Here is a 16,970-nt window from a genome sequence, read left to right on the forward strand (position 1 = left end):
TCCTAGTCCTTTCGGTTTCCTTTTTCTGTGTTGCTTTTTATCTTTCAATCCCACCTCTGCCTCTTTCTCTAATTGTAGGCATCCTATACTTCCTCTGACCTTTATAACAAAAATGGTCTGTCCTCTCCTAGACAACCGCTTTCTTCCTACAATGGCTGCGAGGTCTGTTCACACACACACACACACACACACACACACACGACACACACTTCGAAGTTGTTATGTAAAGACAACATTACCTCTTTCCTGAGGTGTGAACTCCAAGAACTGCTCCTAGATCGGTTTGTGCTGTTTTGCCAATATGTTTGGTGTGACCATGACCGTGGTACAGATCTGGGACCAGGCTATATGACATGGTCTTAATGTTACCCAGGCACTGACTACATTGTCTTTTGAATACATGTTGTGACATGTATTCTTACTCCCTCCCCACTGTACCAACATATTTAGTAATCTGGGCTACTCTGCCAGATCTGCTACCGGTGCCATCACAGGGTTTGTGAAGGCATTCATTAATCTGACCTTTGACCCCACCCAATATGATTCTGTACGGTGCATTCTGAAAGTATTCAGACCTTGAGTCTTTGCACATTTTGTTATGTCACAGCCTTATTCTAAAATGTATTGAATTGTTTGTTTTTTTCCACCTCATTAATCTACACACTACCCCATAATGACAAAGTAAAAACAGGTTTTAAGAAATGATTGCAATTACAGCCTCGTCATCTTCATATGACGCTATAAGCTTGGCACACCTGTATTTTGGGAGTTTCTCCCATTTTATTCTCTGCAGATCCTCTCAAGCTCGGTCAGGTCGGATGGGGAGCGTTTTAAGGTCTCTCCAGAGACATTCGATCAGGTCCGGGCTCTGGCTGGACCACTCAAGGACATTCAGAGACTTGCCCCGAAGCCACTCTTGTGTTGACTTGGCTGTGTGCTTAGGTTGTTGTCCTGTTGGAAGGTGAACCTTCGCCCCAGTCTGAGGTCCTGAGTGCTCTGGAGCAGGTTTTCATGAAGGTTCTCTCTGTACTTTGCTCTGTTCATCTTTCCCTCGATCCTGACTATTCTCCCAGTCTCTGACGCTGAAAAACATCCCCACTGCATGATGCTGCCTCTACCATGATTCACCGTAGGGATGGTGCCAGGTTTCATCCAGATGTGATGCTTGGCATTCAGTCCAAAGAGTTCAATCCTGGTTCCATCAGACCAGAGTCTTGTTTCTCATGGTCCAAGAGTCCATTAGGTGCCTTTTGGCAAGCTCCAGGTGGGCTGTCGTGCCTTTTACTGAGTGGCTTCCGTCTGGACATAAAGGCCTGATTGGTGGAGTGCTGCAGAGATGGTTGTCCTTCTGGAAGGTTCTTCCATCTCCTCCACAGAGGAACTCTGCAGCTCTGTCAAAGTGACCATCGGATTCTTGGTCACCTCCCTGACCAAGGCCCTTCTCCCCCGATTGCTCAGTTTCGTCGGGCGGCCAGCTCTTGGAAGTCTTAGTAGTTCCAAACTTATTCCATTTTAAAAATGGAGGCCACTGTGTTCTTGGGGACCTTGAATGCTGCAGACACTTTTTGCACCTTTCCACAGATCTGTGCCTCAATACAATCATGTCTTGGCGCTCTACGGAAAATTCCTTCGACCTCGTGGCTTGGTTTTTGCTCTGACATGCCTGTCAACTATGGGACCTTAAATAGAGTCATCCTATACTGTGTGCCTTTCCAAATCATGTCCAACTAATTGAATTTACCACAGGTGGACTCCAAGTTGTGGTAACATCTCAAGGATGATCAATGGAAACAGGATGCAACTGAGCTCAATTTCGAGTCTCATAGCAAAGGGTCTGAGTACCTATGTTTATTTATATATATATATATATATATATATATATATATATATATATATATATATATATATATATATATATATATATATATATATATATATATTTTTTTTTTTTTTTTAAATTTGCAAACATGTCTAAACCTGTTTTCGCTTTGTCATTATGGAGATTTTTTTTATTTAATCCATTTTAGAATAAGGCTGTAACGTAACAACATTTGGAAAAAGTCAAGGGGTCTGAATACTTTCCGAATGCACTGTATATTCCAGCTGTAACACACACTTTCCCTACAGTCAACTAAATACCTTTTTTTTTCAACATGAGCTCTTAATAATAAGCCACTCTGGTAAACAAGACGCTCTGATCAAACTTACTGTATAGCAGCAATCACTTCACTTTTGGCTGTTCCTATTTTATTGGAGAAGTAACTGCACTGGAGAAAATTGTCTATGATTGTCAGTCATGTGGACTTGCAAGCATGATCTGAGAGCACTGCCTCGAAGAATGTAATGTTGTTTTGTATGTGTTTTGACATCCGATCCCACCCCTGCAGCGCTCTTTATATGAGGAAAGTGCATAGTTGGTCTCGAAGGGTCATCGGCACCAGTTCTCGTGTAGGACTCCCATTGTGTAACAGAATTGCGCTGAGACTGATTTTTCACTTAAAATGTATGCCAAACAAAAACCATTGATTTCAAAGTTTAACAAGCCATACAACTCTGACTACCGTTCACAATTTACACCTGAACATTTCACAAAATAACATTTAATAGAAGAAATGTGAAGTTCCAAAGTTTGGGAACAGAATTTTTCGCAAAAACTCAACTATATCTTCTGAAATAATGGGGTGTTACTGTGACATGACACATTGACAAAATTGAACTACAGTAAGTGAATTGGATTTGCACTAGTTAACGGTATTGCGGTAATGGAATTTCGTCATAGGTCCCTGATCTGTACTACACAGAAATACATAATTATGGATATGGATGTCATTCTCTTCATGGTGATGTGTCATAAATAGGTACACAAAGGTAGAAATATGTAATATCCTACTTTGCATATTTGGGTAATATTTTAATAAAATAAAATCTCAACCAATCATAGAAGTCTGTTTCACTAGTTTGGACATCAAAATATAGTAGAGTACAGCTACAGAAGAGTAGAGTACATTTATAGTACTGAACTCTACTGTGCTGAACTGTACTCTTCTTTGATGTGCTATCCAAACTTGTGAACCCGACTGTGGTTTGTGACTACTATGATAGCCAATTCCATTGTAAAAATTCCATTCAGATTTATCAGAAATTCCGTTAATGATTTTGGTAATGGAATTTCTAGTTTTAATCACTTAATTGACATCAGTAAACACATTAACTAATTGATAGATCTATATTTACTTGTTACTTCTGTGAACTTTATCTTCTCTCTCATGAGGGGGAGAGGTTTGAAAATATCTTAAAGATATGTTGGTTTTTGGTAATGGATTCTCAAGGAAATGTTTCTTTAAACTTACAGAAGGCAGAAAAAGTTATACGTTAGTCAGGGCTGTGACAGTAATTGAATAACCGACGGTTATGGATGAACGCCGTCATGAACATAAAATTGCTGTCAAAACTGTTTAAATAGGGTTATTTTTTTTGTTTTTTAGTTTGATCTTCAGCTTTACCTAATAGCTGGAGTGTTTTCTAAAGATTATAAGCAATTGTTTTGCTGACTTAGTCTGTCTATTAAACCTTCTACAGCTCCTCCTCTTTCCAACTGTCTTTTGATGCACAAGCAGCTAATCCGCTAGATGTGCGGGGTTGCAGACCGCTATAGGCTATGGCACTATAGTAAAAACAATGTTGGTGTGGACTTTCTTTTATACAATACACGTTTTCATCGCTTGCTAGCAAATAAATAAATCTGTCTTTTAATGTTTGGATGAATCTGACTTAATTAATTATTCAACAGCAGTAGAGGAGGTTGTTCTGGCTCTGAGCCTAAAATGCTCTAATGTTGTCTCAAATGGACAATGCGCCAATCCTCTCCAACCTGGCATGGTATAATTTGATACGGAATCTTTTCTTAATTTCTAGACTAATCAATGGTGATCAGGCTCGGTCCTGGCTGATATGCTGCCCTAAGCAAGACCAAAAAAAAACCCGCCTTCCAATCCCTGCCACGTAGAATAGCAGCCTAGGCCAGGGAGTCTGAACATCAGACAGGATGGCATTGTCTCCCTCAATCTGTGCAATTGCCACTGCTATAGGTTTCAGGCTATAGGTTTCAGAATCCTCTTGATGGGGCTGTCCATATTGGCAGACTGTGATATGGCCAGATCTTGGGGAGACTCCTTCCCCTCCAGGAGACTGTCAAACATGATGACATCACCCCAACAGGTGTTTCTGCGCAGATTCAATGTGGTGCTCTTATTCTTCTCATTTTGCTTGGTGAGGTCGATTGCTGCTATAACTTGATGACCCTTCACATACCTAACCTTTTCCTTGGCTCTCTTGTAGTGTGTATCCATTGTTTTCAGTGCCATGATGTCCTTGAGGAGCAGATTCAATGCATGAGCAGCACAGCCAATGGGTGTGATGTGAGGGTAGGACTCCTCCACTTTAGACCAAACAGCCTTCATGTTCACAGTATTGTTGGTCACCAGATGCCTTGTGTGGTCCAAGGTCATTGACTGCCTTCAGCTCATCTGCAATGTAGAGACCAGTGTGTCTGTTGTCCTTGTGTCTGTGCCGGAAATTTACCTGAAAGTTTCCGGCCCTTTGCAGCCCTGCTAGCACGACACAGATGATTTCAAATAATCAACTCTTCAAGTTTAAATTATTTGAATGAACCTCTAAATGGCGCACACACACACAATCGGTCCCAATTTTCTCAAGACTTAACCTGTCTCCGCCCCTTCATCTACACTGATTTTAAAGTGGATTTAACAAGCAATATCAATAAGAGATCGTCTTCACTTGGATTCACCTGGCCAGTTTTTCATGGCGAGAGCAGGTGTTCTTAATGTTTCTATACTCTGTGTCCATTCAGAAAGTTTCCTAAAGAAGCCTGTCTGGTCTCCATCTCTTTTAATAAGAATCAAACGCTCAAAGTCTTGTTAAGGGCCTATTTTCAGTAGCTTGGTCAACATTATTTCTCTCCTTACCAAATCCTCTCTTTGAAGAACATATGCCAATGTCCATTGAATGACCGCAGCAGCAGGGTTTTTGACGTTATGCGTGTCACGTGTGTGTGTGTGTGTGTGTGTGCGCGCGCGTTCTTGTGTGCGTGCACATTGATGCTGGTCGGTGAGTGTGCCATCCCCAGCCTTCAGAGTACAGTAGTTATCGCGGCACCAGGTCCAGGGTGTCCTCTAAAGCCAGCTCAGTCCATGCCAGCCCCAGTGGTGAGCACCCCTCAGTCACTGTCCAGCCATGGAACCTTATTAGAGTGACACGGCCATTGAACAAGCATAATCACAGACTGACGACTTTTATCATGGACTAGTCGTATTGTCTTGAGTTAAAGTAAGCCTTCATAGTTGTACTTTGTTTTTTTCAGTGAAGTTTTTTTAATTCATGATATAAGACTTGAATGGTTTATGCATTTTCTGTCATTTTAAAATTTATATTTTTATTTTACATTTATTTAACTAGGCAAGTCAGTTGAGAACAAATTCTTATTTTCAATGACTGCCTAGGAACAGTGGGTTAACTGCCTTGTTCAGAGGCAGAACGACAGATTTTTACCTTGTCAGCTCGGGGATTCGATCTTGCAACCTTTTAGTTACTAGTCCAATGCTCTAACCACATATCTCCTAAAGTCTTTGTCCATTGCAATTCAATTATGTCAATGCCATAGACATAATTGAATTGCAAATTTGGCTCCTGATTTGCTTGTTCTGTCCATAAGGAATTAATTGAGAATCGGAAGGTCAGTCATCAACAGTAGTCAATTGCAGCCATATGTCACAATAACCACCATCTCATCTCAAAGGCCTTCGGGTAATTTGTTAGTGGTGATTGGCAAAGCATTACAGGGTTATGCTGCATCATGCCAAAATAAATCTCAGCGATTGCCCTGTGCCTTTTGTGATTGGGTTTTGTTTGACACAACAGGGATAGAAGTAGATAAATGGATTATAATTGTTACAGAGAAAGTGATGTCTGCAACCCAGTTCAGCCTTCTGTTGTAACTCCTATTGTGTTGAGAGGTTGCCCAGAAAAGCAACTTGTTTAAATTGTCAACTCAGGGCATTCTATTAACCAGTGGCAAGAATATGAAGACTAGTTGATGTCTGGTACGCTGACTTTAAATTATTTATTTACAGGAATCCTTTTGCATGTGGGCTACTGTATACTGTCTGGGATGCTCATTACTCTATACAGCTGTAGGCTGATCCTTGTTCCTAGAGTCCATTTGACACATTCTCAGTTTAGCCATTTATTGTGTGTTCTGGTTGGAAAGAGGCAATATACACGTGTATTTGGCTATACACGAGTATTGGGCTATATAGAGAGCTTTGTGTTTATGTGCATGTGAGAAAGTGACCTCCCTGAAATATACCCTGTGGCATTGCGCCCTCTAGTGGGCCACTATGACTGCAGCTTCCTGCTCGGCCACCTGCAGTAGTCTGCCAGGAGGACCTGGGTCACATGACCATCCACAATTTATCCGATGTGAGTGGGGCGGCACTGCCTTCCCAGAGTCATGGCGGTATGGTCTCAACTCTCACAGAGAGACTGTCTGCTTTCGTGTGGAGTTGGAGGGTAGACCTAGAGAGAGTAACCACTGTCTGACCTGGATTGTATGGTCATTGGCAAGATGGGAAAGAGGAGACCTTAGAAAGTGCTTTTAGAACTAATGAGATGTCAACACTGGCACTAGTTAATAAAAAATATAAATTGCAATTATATAGCGTAAAGTTGGATGGTGTGTTGATTAAACGGCAGGGTAGCCTAGTGGTTAGAGTGTTGGACTAGTAACTGGAAGGTTGCAAGTTCAAATCCCCGAGCTGACAAGGTACAAATCTGTCGTTTTGCCCCTGAACAGGCAGTTAACCCACTCACTGTTCCTAGGCCGTCATTGTAAATAAGAATTTGTTCTTAACTGACTTGCCTAGTAAAATAAAGGTGTAAAAAAAAAAAAATAGTGTTGTAGAATGGGATAAATGGGACTAACAACAATATGGTGTGTCGTGGACTAGAACTACTTTTGACTAAACTATGTGCCAAGAACTCCTGTAACCAGTATTGATGCTGATTTGATAGGCATGGGAAGTGAACAATATGACTAACATAGCATGTCTAATACTAAGGACAGTTTTGATATTCCATATGTAGTAATATGTCAGTTGTTGTGACAGATATGAACAATGCAAGCCACTAAAGTTCACAGACCAGTCTGACAATTAGGCATGCACTCTTAACTTACCCAGCAATTGTTGTTGCAACAGCATTTAAACTGCTTGTGGTTTATGATTGGATGGGAAGACTGCAGACTGTTTTTTTCCCCATTCCTTGTGAATCCATGGCACTTTGCCCCTTTTAAAGGCATGATGTGGTCCCTATTATATCAGTATGTCCCCTTTGTTCCCAGGTGGAGGACAGAGATTTCCTGGAAAAGGGATCTCAATCTGCTTCCACCCTAACGGCAGCTACCCTCGCTTCACTCAGCGGGTCTTCCTCCCGGAGAGGAAGTGGCGAATTGTCGATGACTGGCGACACAGAGACCTCCATACTAGAGATCAAGGTAAGAAAGCCATGGGTGTTCTAGCACCCTCTCATGTCCACTCTTTAAGAGCCCATACCTGTACAACACACACTGCTCTGCAGATGTTGTTCTCTACCTGTCATTGTGCTCATCACTTCATCTATCAACCCTGTCGCAGCATGCTTCTGTCTCTTTCCTCACCCCTTCCATGCTCTTCACCCCAGGAGATTCATGAGCTGAAGGATCAGATCCAAGATATGGAGTCTGATGTGGAACTGCCTCCTACTCAGTCCCAGATGCAAATATATGCATATTAGTATTGGATAGAAAACACTCTGAAGTTTCTATGAAGTCTTTTTGAATGATGTCTGTGAAAATAACAGAACTCATATGGCAGGCAAAATCCTCAGGAAAAAATCCAAACTGGAAGTGGGAAATCTGAGGTTTGTAGTTTTTGAACTCACCCCTATCGAATAGACAGTGGGATATGGGTTATTTTGCACTTCCTAATGCTTCCACTAGATGTCAACCGTTTTTAGACCGTTGTTTCAGGCTTCTCATGTGAAGGGGGGCCGGGTGGGAGCTGTTTGACTAACGGGTCTGCCTACAGCCTCATTCTCAATCACACGCTTTCACTTGAGAGGTAGCTCTTGTTCCATTCCTTTTCTACAGACAATGGAGTTCTCCGGGTTGGAACATTATTGAACTTTTATGATAAAAACATCCTAAAGATTGAATCTATACTTAGTTTGACAAGTTTCTTCGACCTGTAATATAACTTTTTGAACGTTTCGTCCGAATGGACCAGATCGCGCTTTTGGATTTGTTTACCAAACGCCCTAACAAAAGAAGCTATTGGACATAAATGGACATTATCGAACAAAACAAGCATTTATTGTTGAACTGCGATTGCTGGGAGTGCAATCTGATGAAGATCATCAAAGGTAAGTGAATATTTCTAATGCTATTTATGAATAATGTTGACTACCCAACATGGCGGATATTTCTCTGGCTGGTTTGGGCTCTGAGCGCCATTCTCAGATTATGATTTTTCCGTAAAGTTTTTTTTAAATCTGACACAGCGGTTGCATTAAGGAGAAGTGTATCTAAAGTTTTTCATGTATAATAGTTGTATTTTCATCAACATTTATTATGAGTATTTCTGTGAATTCATGTGGCTCTCTGCAATATCACTGCATGTTTTAGAACTACTGAACGTAACACGCCAATGTAAAATAAGATTTTTGGATATAAATATGAACTTTATCGAACAAAACATGTATTGTGTAATATGAAGTCAAATGAGTGTCATCTGATGAAGATCATCAAAGGTTAGTGATTCATTTTATCTCTGTGCTTTTTGTGACTCATCTCTTTGGCTAGAAAAATGGCTGGGTTTCTCTGAGTTGGTGGTGACCTAACATAGTCGTTTGTGGAGCTTTCGCTGTAAAGCATTTTTGAAATCAGACACTGGCTGGATTATCGAGAATTGTATCTTTTAAAATGGTGCCTAATACTTGTTTGAGAAATTTGATGAATGAGATTTCTGTTGATTTGTATTTGGCGCCCTCAATTTCATTGGCTGGGAGGGAACCCCAGTCCTAGACAGGTTAATGAACGTTTTAGACTTATTTTTTTACCTATCCCATTTCAACTACAGATCATTTTAGACTCCTACCTTGCTATTAAATGGTTTCCTGAGGCTGGGACCCCTCTAATTGTAATAGATGCTCTGTGATTTCTGTCTAGTGATGTTGAAAGTTCAGATCAGTAGGATATTTGGCAGTATAAAAACTTGCGACAAGTGCCAAATTTATAATGTTCTTGTCAGGCTAGATGGCTTGCCTATCTTTTCCCATATATTTTTCAGCTTCCTTTCAAATCAGTCAACAAGTTATGTCGTCCTGATATCAAATTCAATAACATTTAGAAGATGCTCTTATCCAGACTAAAATCAAATGTTATTAGTCACGTGCCGAATACAACAGTTGTAGACCTTACAGTGAAATGCTTACTTATGAGCCCCTAACCAACAGTGCAGTTTCAAAAAATATGGGTAATAAGAGAGAGAAGCGATGCATACACACACACACCCACAGGGGGGTGCCGGTACAGAGTCAATGTGCGGCGGCACCGGTTAGTTGAGGTAGTATGTACATGTAGGTAGAGTTAAAGTGAATATGCATAGATGACAACAGTGGTGGTGGTGGTGGGGGGGGGCAATGCAGTCATGTGTGAACAGGGAGTACAGGAGGGGTAGATGTTTTCAGAAGATGGGCAGGGACTCTGCTGTCCTAGCTTAAGGGGGAAGCTGTTTCAACCATTGGGGTACCAGGACAGAGAAGAGCTTGGGCTGAGTGGGAGCTGGGAGGGCCAAGAGGCCTGAGATAGTAGAATGGCGTGCTCGGGTTGGGGTATAGGGTTTGAGCATAACCTGAAGTTAGGGAAGGGCAGTTCCATAGGTAAGCACCATGGTCTTGTTTTGGATGCGAGCTTTGACTGGAAGCCGGTGGTGGTGGTGGGGGGGGGGGGCAATGCAGTCATGTGTGAACAGGGAGTACAGGAGGGGTAGATGTTTTCAGAAGATGGGCAGGGACTCTGCTGTCCTAGCTTAAGGGGGAAGCTGTTTCAACCATTGGGGTACCAGGACAGAGAAGAGCTTGGGCTGAGTGGGAGCTGGGAGGGCCAAGAGGCCTGAGATAGTAGAATGGCGTGCTCGGGTTGGGGTATAGGGTTTGAGCATAACCTGAAGTTAGGGAAGGGCAGTTCCATAGGTAAGCACCATGGTCTTGTTTTGGATGCGAGCTTTGACTGGAAGCCAGTGGAGTGTGCGGAAGAGCAGGGTGACATGAGAGAACTTGGGAAGGTTGAAAACCAGGCGGGCTGCAGCATTCTGGATTAGTTGCAGGTCTTTGATGGCACAAGCGGGGAGCTCAGCCAACAGTGAGTTGCAGTACTCCAGATGGGAGAAGATGAGTGTCAAGTGTCTTGCCTGCCTTGTGAGTTGGAAGGGATTGGGAAAGGGTGAGTTGGAAGGGATTGGGAAAGGGTGCGGTGCAAGGAAGGGAAAGCGAGTGTTGGAAAGAAATTAAATCGAGGTTGAAGTCACAAAGTACGAAGAGCGGTGAGCCGTCGTCAGGAAATGAGCTTATCAAGGTGTCAAGCTCATTGAGAAACTCTCCAAGGGCACCTGGTGGGTGATAGATGACAATAATGTTAAGCTTCAGTGGACAACTGACTGGGTGGAATTGAAATGAGGAGATGAACAGGTGAGAGAGGGGGGGAAATAATCTCTGCTTAAGAGAAATGAGTAGACCTGAGTAGACCTGTGCCAACACTCTCAGACAGAGAAAACAACCTAATCAGATGAAGAAAGAGCAGTGTGTTTTCTGGGGTGATCCATGTCTCCATCAGAGCCAAAAACTCAAGGGGCTGAAGGCAGAGGTTAACTTGGCGTTCTTGACCGCAGATCGGCAGTTTCAAACGCTGCCAGAGATCTGGAATTCCACATGGGTTGTGCGCGCAGGGTACACTAAATTAGAAGGGTTGCAGCCAAGGGTGGGGAATGTCTATAAAGCCTTCAGGTAGAGGTGCGAACAGGTATAGAAAACACACACATAGTTGACAAAGCTACAAAAGAGCTAAATACAGAATCTGTAAATAACTAGATAAGATACTCAAGTGAGAGAGTGGTGTGGAGCCTTTCTCGTTCCTTCCTGAGATGGAGCCTGAGAAGCTGGTTATATAAACTCAGAAAAGAGATTAAACCACTCCCCCTGCAATACAGCCACTGATTACCAAAACAAGTCACAAATTGCCATGGCACTTGATCCTGGTTGATGTGTCAACAACTATTTGCATATTATGAGCAGTCGGCAGTTCACACGACAAGTAGGGTACTGGGAAAACAGCCAGCACTTAAAGTAGTTGGCCCTAGCTAGCAAAAAGACAGTACTAGACAAAATTATACGTATCACTCATGGAGATATCAGGAGGAGTCTAGCTATAGATTGAAGCACACACAATAACCCCACTGGCATGCAGTGGACAGCTTTTGCTTGGGTCTAACATTACATCATTTCCCTGAATACGAATTATGTCCTTGGAATTCTTTCCATTCTCTATCACGTTTCTGACCTTTCCTCCCAGTTGAAACCACCCAAATGAGTACAGAGAATGGAAGTGGCAGCGCTTGATACAATACCCCTTTTTGGTTATTGGTGTGTCTTTTATGGGGGTATGTTATTTTGTATATTCATTTTTTTGTGAGCGTTTGTTACTGTATGTCTGTTATGTTGTCCGTATGTGTGTTCCCATGTGCATACACTGTCGTGTCTTTGCTATGCTGGATTAAGTGATATTACATGCTATTCTATAAAATAATTTATCTAATATTACCTGATTGAACTAATCATGTAATTAACTAGAAAGTCGGGGCACCACAAAATAATATTTATAGAGCTGTTATCTTCCGAATAAACTCTTAAAGACCTGGTAATCTTTTACATCAATAGCAGTCAATTCTTAATCGTCACCTTATTCAGTCTCATCTGAAGTCGTACAATTATTGTTTATCTTCACGAACCCTGGGTAACAAGTTGAATCAGCAATACAACATTTGGTTTTATTTATTTACTAAATGCCTAAACAATCACACAAAATTACACCAACACAGGATGGGTCATACATTGATTACTAATTATGTCATAAAAGAAAACGTCCCTAGCGGACGGTACAGATGTGATGGCTGGTTACACAAAGGGGGTTGGGTTTTGAATGAAAGGAATTTGGGTCTCTATCGGACGGCAATGCAGCTATCGTAAATACAGAATCTTATGCAGACGTTGTAGTACCGTCGTTGTGTGGTAGAACAGATACTTTGTCTGTCCTTTCCTATCCCACATTTACAGCTGCTGCTGGGTAGCCTAGTGGTTAGAGCATTGGACAAGTAACGGAAGGTTGCAAGTTCAAATCCCCGAGCTGACAAGGTACAAATCTGTCGTTCTGCCCCTGAACAGGCAGTTAACCCACTGTTCCTAGGTCGTCATTGAAAATAAGAATTTGTTCTTAACTGACTTGCCTAGTTAAATAAAGGTAAAAAAATATTTTTTTTTAAAAACTCAACGGCTAGAAGTTCATACCAAGTTGCCATACTTTGAGCTCACGCTGAAGTTGGCTTAGTTCTGTAGTTTGATATTAGCCCTTTTAACATATGGACCGTCGTCCTCGGGAACACAAATGTTACATTTTCATAAAGGGCTTATGTAGTAAGGAGAGAAAGGCGTGTTTCATAGTTCACAACCAATGTTGGTTCACATGGGCGGGACCACTGAGTTGAGCCTAGTTCACTTATGAAAACCAATTCTCTCAATTCTCTCATTTAAATTTCATCTGTTCACAAATAGTTTCATATTTAAACATTTCAATTGCACAACAATTCCATTGCACAACAATTCCAACTATAAATGTGTAGACTTTCCAAGAGCTTGTCATCCTATCATCCAGTAATAATGTCTCCGATGACAACTGATCTGGTATCATATTCTTTAAGTACAAACGCATATTTTCAACTGGTTGAATTACCGAAATAGGGTTCTGTTATCCGAACTCTATGTTAACAAAAGGCTTTCCAACAGTCACTCTGTAGAGTAGAGAGAGAGGAAATGGGGAAAGGTATTTTTGGGGGTCATAAAACTCACCAACAGGCCAACGTCATGACAACACCAACAGGCATTTCTCTTCTTTTTAGGATTCCCTTGTGGAGGTGGAGGAGAAGTACCGCAAGGCCATGGTGTCCAACGCCCAGCTGGACAATGAGAAGAACAACCTGATGTACCAGGTAGATAGGCTGAAGGACACGCTCATGGAGCTGGAAGAGCTGCTGTCCGAGTCACGCCGCGAGTACGATGCAAAGACCAAGGTATGGGAGAGATGAGGAGGGAGAGATGGAGAGGCAGAGAAAGGATAGGGCCAGATCAAGAGAAATATACAATTACAGTAAGATGAAAGATGACGGGAAAAGAGGCCAAGTTAGTAGAGTAAGGGGTAGGCTATAGAGGAGGGCGATATTAGGTGAAAACTGGGACTGACATTAGCCAAGTGGTGCCTTTTGGAAACTATAGCTGTATAGTTGCAGTATGCAGTAATGGAGGATTATATACCTGAACTGTAAAGAAATAATTTCCTGGGTGTTTTTCTGGATCGAAAAGGGTCTTAGGGGGTGTGGCAATGGGCATGGTCAGCGCGGCTGATGTTTCAAGAATATTTTAGATGTCCCCATCTTGGTGGTGTAGAGAAGTATTTATATTATTTGTAAGCCACTAAAAATGTCTCCATGTAACTGAGTGAAATGTTGTTTTAAAGCAAATGAGAAAATGTTTGTGTTTTAAATGTCCATAATAGCTGTTTTTATCTCTATCAAATCATTAACAATTAAGTACCTTAATGTGATTATTATTTTTTATAAAAGTGATAAAGAAACAAAAATAGCTTCTTAGCAAAGAGCAATTTCTCAAACTAATTTTTCTATGACTGTCTGGGAGTGGTGAGGGGAAAACTGAAAAATAGCTGTTGGCATTTGGCAGAGTTTTGGATCTCTATTTCTTATGTTTATTGACTAATTTGCTGCATGTCGATGTCATCATGGAAGGCCAAAACTTCCTCCCACTACAGCAGGCTGAAATTTCAGGTGGTCTTTTCAAACAGCGCTTACACTACAAGGGCATTTTTTCACATAGTGTGGAAATTGGCCCTTTTTTTAAGCACATTTTATGTGATTCTATACTGCCATGGAACTGGGAGAAATGTGTGAAGTTTTAAAGATCGAGGGGAAAGATGAACAGAGCACATTAGAGATCCTTGATTAAAACCTGCTCCGGAGCTCTCAGGACCTCAGACTGGGGTGAAAGTTCACCTTCCAACAGGACAATGATCGTAAGAATGGTAGAATGGTAGTAGAATGGTAGTAGAATGGCCTTTCTGAAGAACTCAGTGATTTTCAACGTGGCACCGTCATAGGATAGTAGGACACACAAGCTCACAGAACAGGAGTGCCTAGCTTGTAAAAAATTCTGTCCTCAGTTGCAACACTCACTACAGAGTTCCAAATTGCCTCTGGAAGCCGCATCAGAACTGTTTGTCGGAAGCTTCATGAAATGGGTTTCCATGTCCGAGCAGCTGGACACAAGCCTAGGATCACCATGCTCAATGCCAAGCGTCGGCTGAAGTGGTGTAAAGCCCGCCGCCATTGGACGCTGGAGCAGTGGAAACGCGTTCTCTGGAGTGATGAATCACACTTCGCCATCTGGCAGCCCGACAGACGAATCTGGATTTGGCGGATTACAGGAGAACGCTACCTGCCCGAATGCAAAGTTTGGTGGAGGTATAATAGTATAGGGCTGTTTTTCATGGTTCCAGTTAGGCCCCTTTAGTTCCAGGGAAGGGAAATCTTACGCTACAGTATAAAATGGCATTCTAGACGATTCTGTGCTCCCAACTTTCTGGCAACAGTTTGAGGAAGGCCTTTTACTGTTTTAGCATGGCAATGCCCCTGTGCACAAAATGAGGTCCATACAGAAATGGTTTGTTGATATCGGTATGGAAGAACTTGATGGGCTGCCCTGAGCTCAACCCTATCGAACACCTTTGGGATGAATTGGAATGCCGACTGCAAGCCAGGCCTAATCCCCAACATCCGTGCCTGACCTCACTAATACTCTTGTGGCTGAAGGGAAGCAAGTCACCTCAGCAATATTCTAACATCTAGTGGAAAGCCTTCACAGAACATCGGAGGCTGTTATAGCAGCAAATTGTCTGTAATAAGCCCTTTTGTGGGGAAAAACTCATTCTGATTGGCTGTGCCTGGCTCCCCAGTGGGTTGGCCTAGGTCCCAAGTGGGTGGGTCTATGCCCTCCCAGGCCCACCAATGTCTACGCCCCTGCTCAGTCATGGGAAATCCATAGATTAGGGCCTAATTTATTTGACTAATTTCCTTATTAACTGTAACTCAGCAAAATCTTTGAAATTGTTGCAGTTGCATTTTATATTTTTGTTCAGTGTATATATTACGCTGTTTGGATTTAGACGATCCAACAAAAATAAACGCTTAGGCGGTCCGACCAAGGATTTCTATGGCCGACAAATCCCTAAATTCATAGTGTACAACGCCCTTTATCCAAATTGATTTAATCCACAACTAATGTAGCTAGTGCGACTTCCTGGATTATAAAGGCAGCTGTTTAGGGCCAAAATGATCACTGCATAGTTAGGCCATTCAAACATCTGTCATCTTTCCCAGGACTTTGAGTGTGAGAAACATGCCTACGGTGTGCTCCAGTTCCAGTTCAACGTGATGAAAGAAACGCTAAAACAGAGCGAGGAGTTACTAACGGTGAGTCCTCCGAGGAAAACCCCAAGCTTGTCAGATCAGCCGAAACGACCTTAACTGCCACCTTTCAGTTTTCTTATTTCTGAATTTCCCCGGTCTCCTTACTTGCATGCTGATATTCTACTGTTTTCACTCCTCTCCCACACACTCTCCCTCTCTCCTATTTGTTCTATCATCTTCTGCTTTTCTACTGTCCAGGAGATCTGTCAGTTGCGTCTCAAGCAGGACAGCTTTGTTAGGGAAATATCTGTCCTGCAGGAAACAGTAGAGTGGAAGGATGAAAAGATTGAGGTATGCCCTGTGAACTCTGATCCATTTACTTTGTTAGTACATTTGGTGTATGCATGTGTAAACCCCCGCACACAATTGTGATATGTGCACCTGTGTTGTGGTCTTAAAATACAATTATTCACTTATGCAGAGAAGTTAACTTTAGCCAAGTGCATGAATACTTGAAACTGTATACTGTACCCTCACTTTCTGTATGCTCACTTTCACTTCCATCACCCATATCACTCCTTTGTTCTTCACCTGCACGTCCTCCTCCCCACCACTGGGGGCACTGCTCAGGCCTTAGAGCAACAAAAGGAGTATTCGGACGCCGTCAAAAATGAGCGAGATGAGCTCAGGGATGAGCTGGTCCAGCTGAAAGATATTCTGAAGGTACTTTGTCATCTCATGGGAGTCGGAGCTCTGAATATGAAACAGTGGCCCCTGTTATGCAGTTATGCAGCAATAATTTACTGTTGTGACACCCAAAAGCCTGTCATCAGTCTGTGTTCATGTCCTACCCAGAAACATGGAATTGTCCTCGGACCTGACCTGACCACCAATAGGGAAAAGGTGGAGATGGTAACTGAAAGGTCTGCTAGTAGAGATCCAGCTTATCAATTGGCTCAGGACTCCAAGACGTCACCCACGGAAGGGGGGAACATCATGCTCGGTAAGCACCATTACGGGACAAATATCGCCATATGTTGTAATCATCTTTTGCTTACCTCATAGCTTTGCCAAATTATAGCTAACTTAAATCATACCCACACCCAATCTAAT

At 42.2% G+C, this 16,970-nt stretch overlaps 1 protein-coding gene and 1 long non-coding RNA gene across 5 annotated transcripts in view; one reads left to right on the forward strand and one right to left on the reverse strand.

The window, feature by feature from the left end:
* LOC149984610 (uncharacterized) overlaps positions 1–16,970 on the reverse strand; it is a 755,830-nt gene that overhangs the window by 79,895 nt on the left and 658,965 nt on the right. The gene's annotated exons all lie outside the window — the stretch shown is intronic.
* Positions 1–16,970, forward strand: part of LOC110519988 (leucine-rich repeat flightless-interacting protein 2) — a 71,973-nt gene that overhangs the window by 43,485 nt on the left and 11,518 nt on the right. For 2 of the 4 annotated variants that reach the window (XM_036974113.2, XM_021596926.3), the window contains exons 4-9: positions 7,418–7,570; positions 13,281–13,451; positions 15,828–15,920; positions 16,116–16,208; positions 16,488–16,580; positions 16,713–16,860. In XM_036974113.2, coding sequence (XP_036830008.1) covers positions 7,418–7,570; positions 13,281–13,451; positions 15,828–15,920; positions 16,116–16,208; positions 16,488–16,580; positions 16,713–16,860 — 751 coding nt within the window. The remainder of the gene's footprint in view (positions 1–7,417; positions 7,571–13,280; positions 13,452–15,827; positions 15,921–16,115; positions 16,209–16,487; positions 16,581–16,712; positions 16,861–16,970) is intronic. The other 2 variants (XM_090229556.1, XM_036974114.2) reach the window with 1 other exon arrangement.

The sequence above is a fragment of the Oncorhynchus mykiss genome, chromosome 3 (genome assembly GCF_057628025.1).
Source record: "Oncorhynchus mykiss isolate SJ-2025 chromosome 3, ASM5762802v1, whole genome shotgun sequence".
Taxonomy (NCBI): domain Eukaryota; kingdom Metazoa; phylum Chordata; class Actinopteri; order Salmoniformes; family Salmonidae; genus Oncorhynchus; species Oncorhynchus mykiss.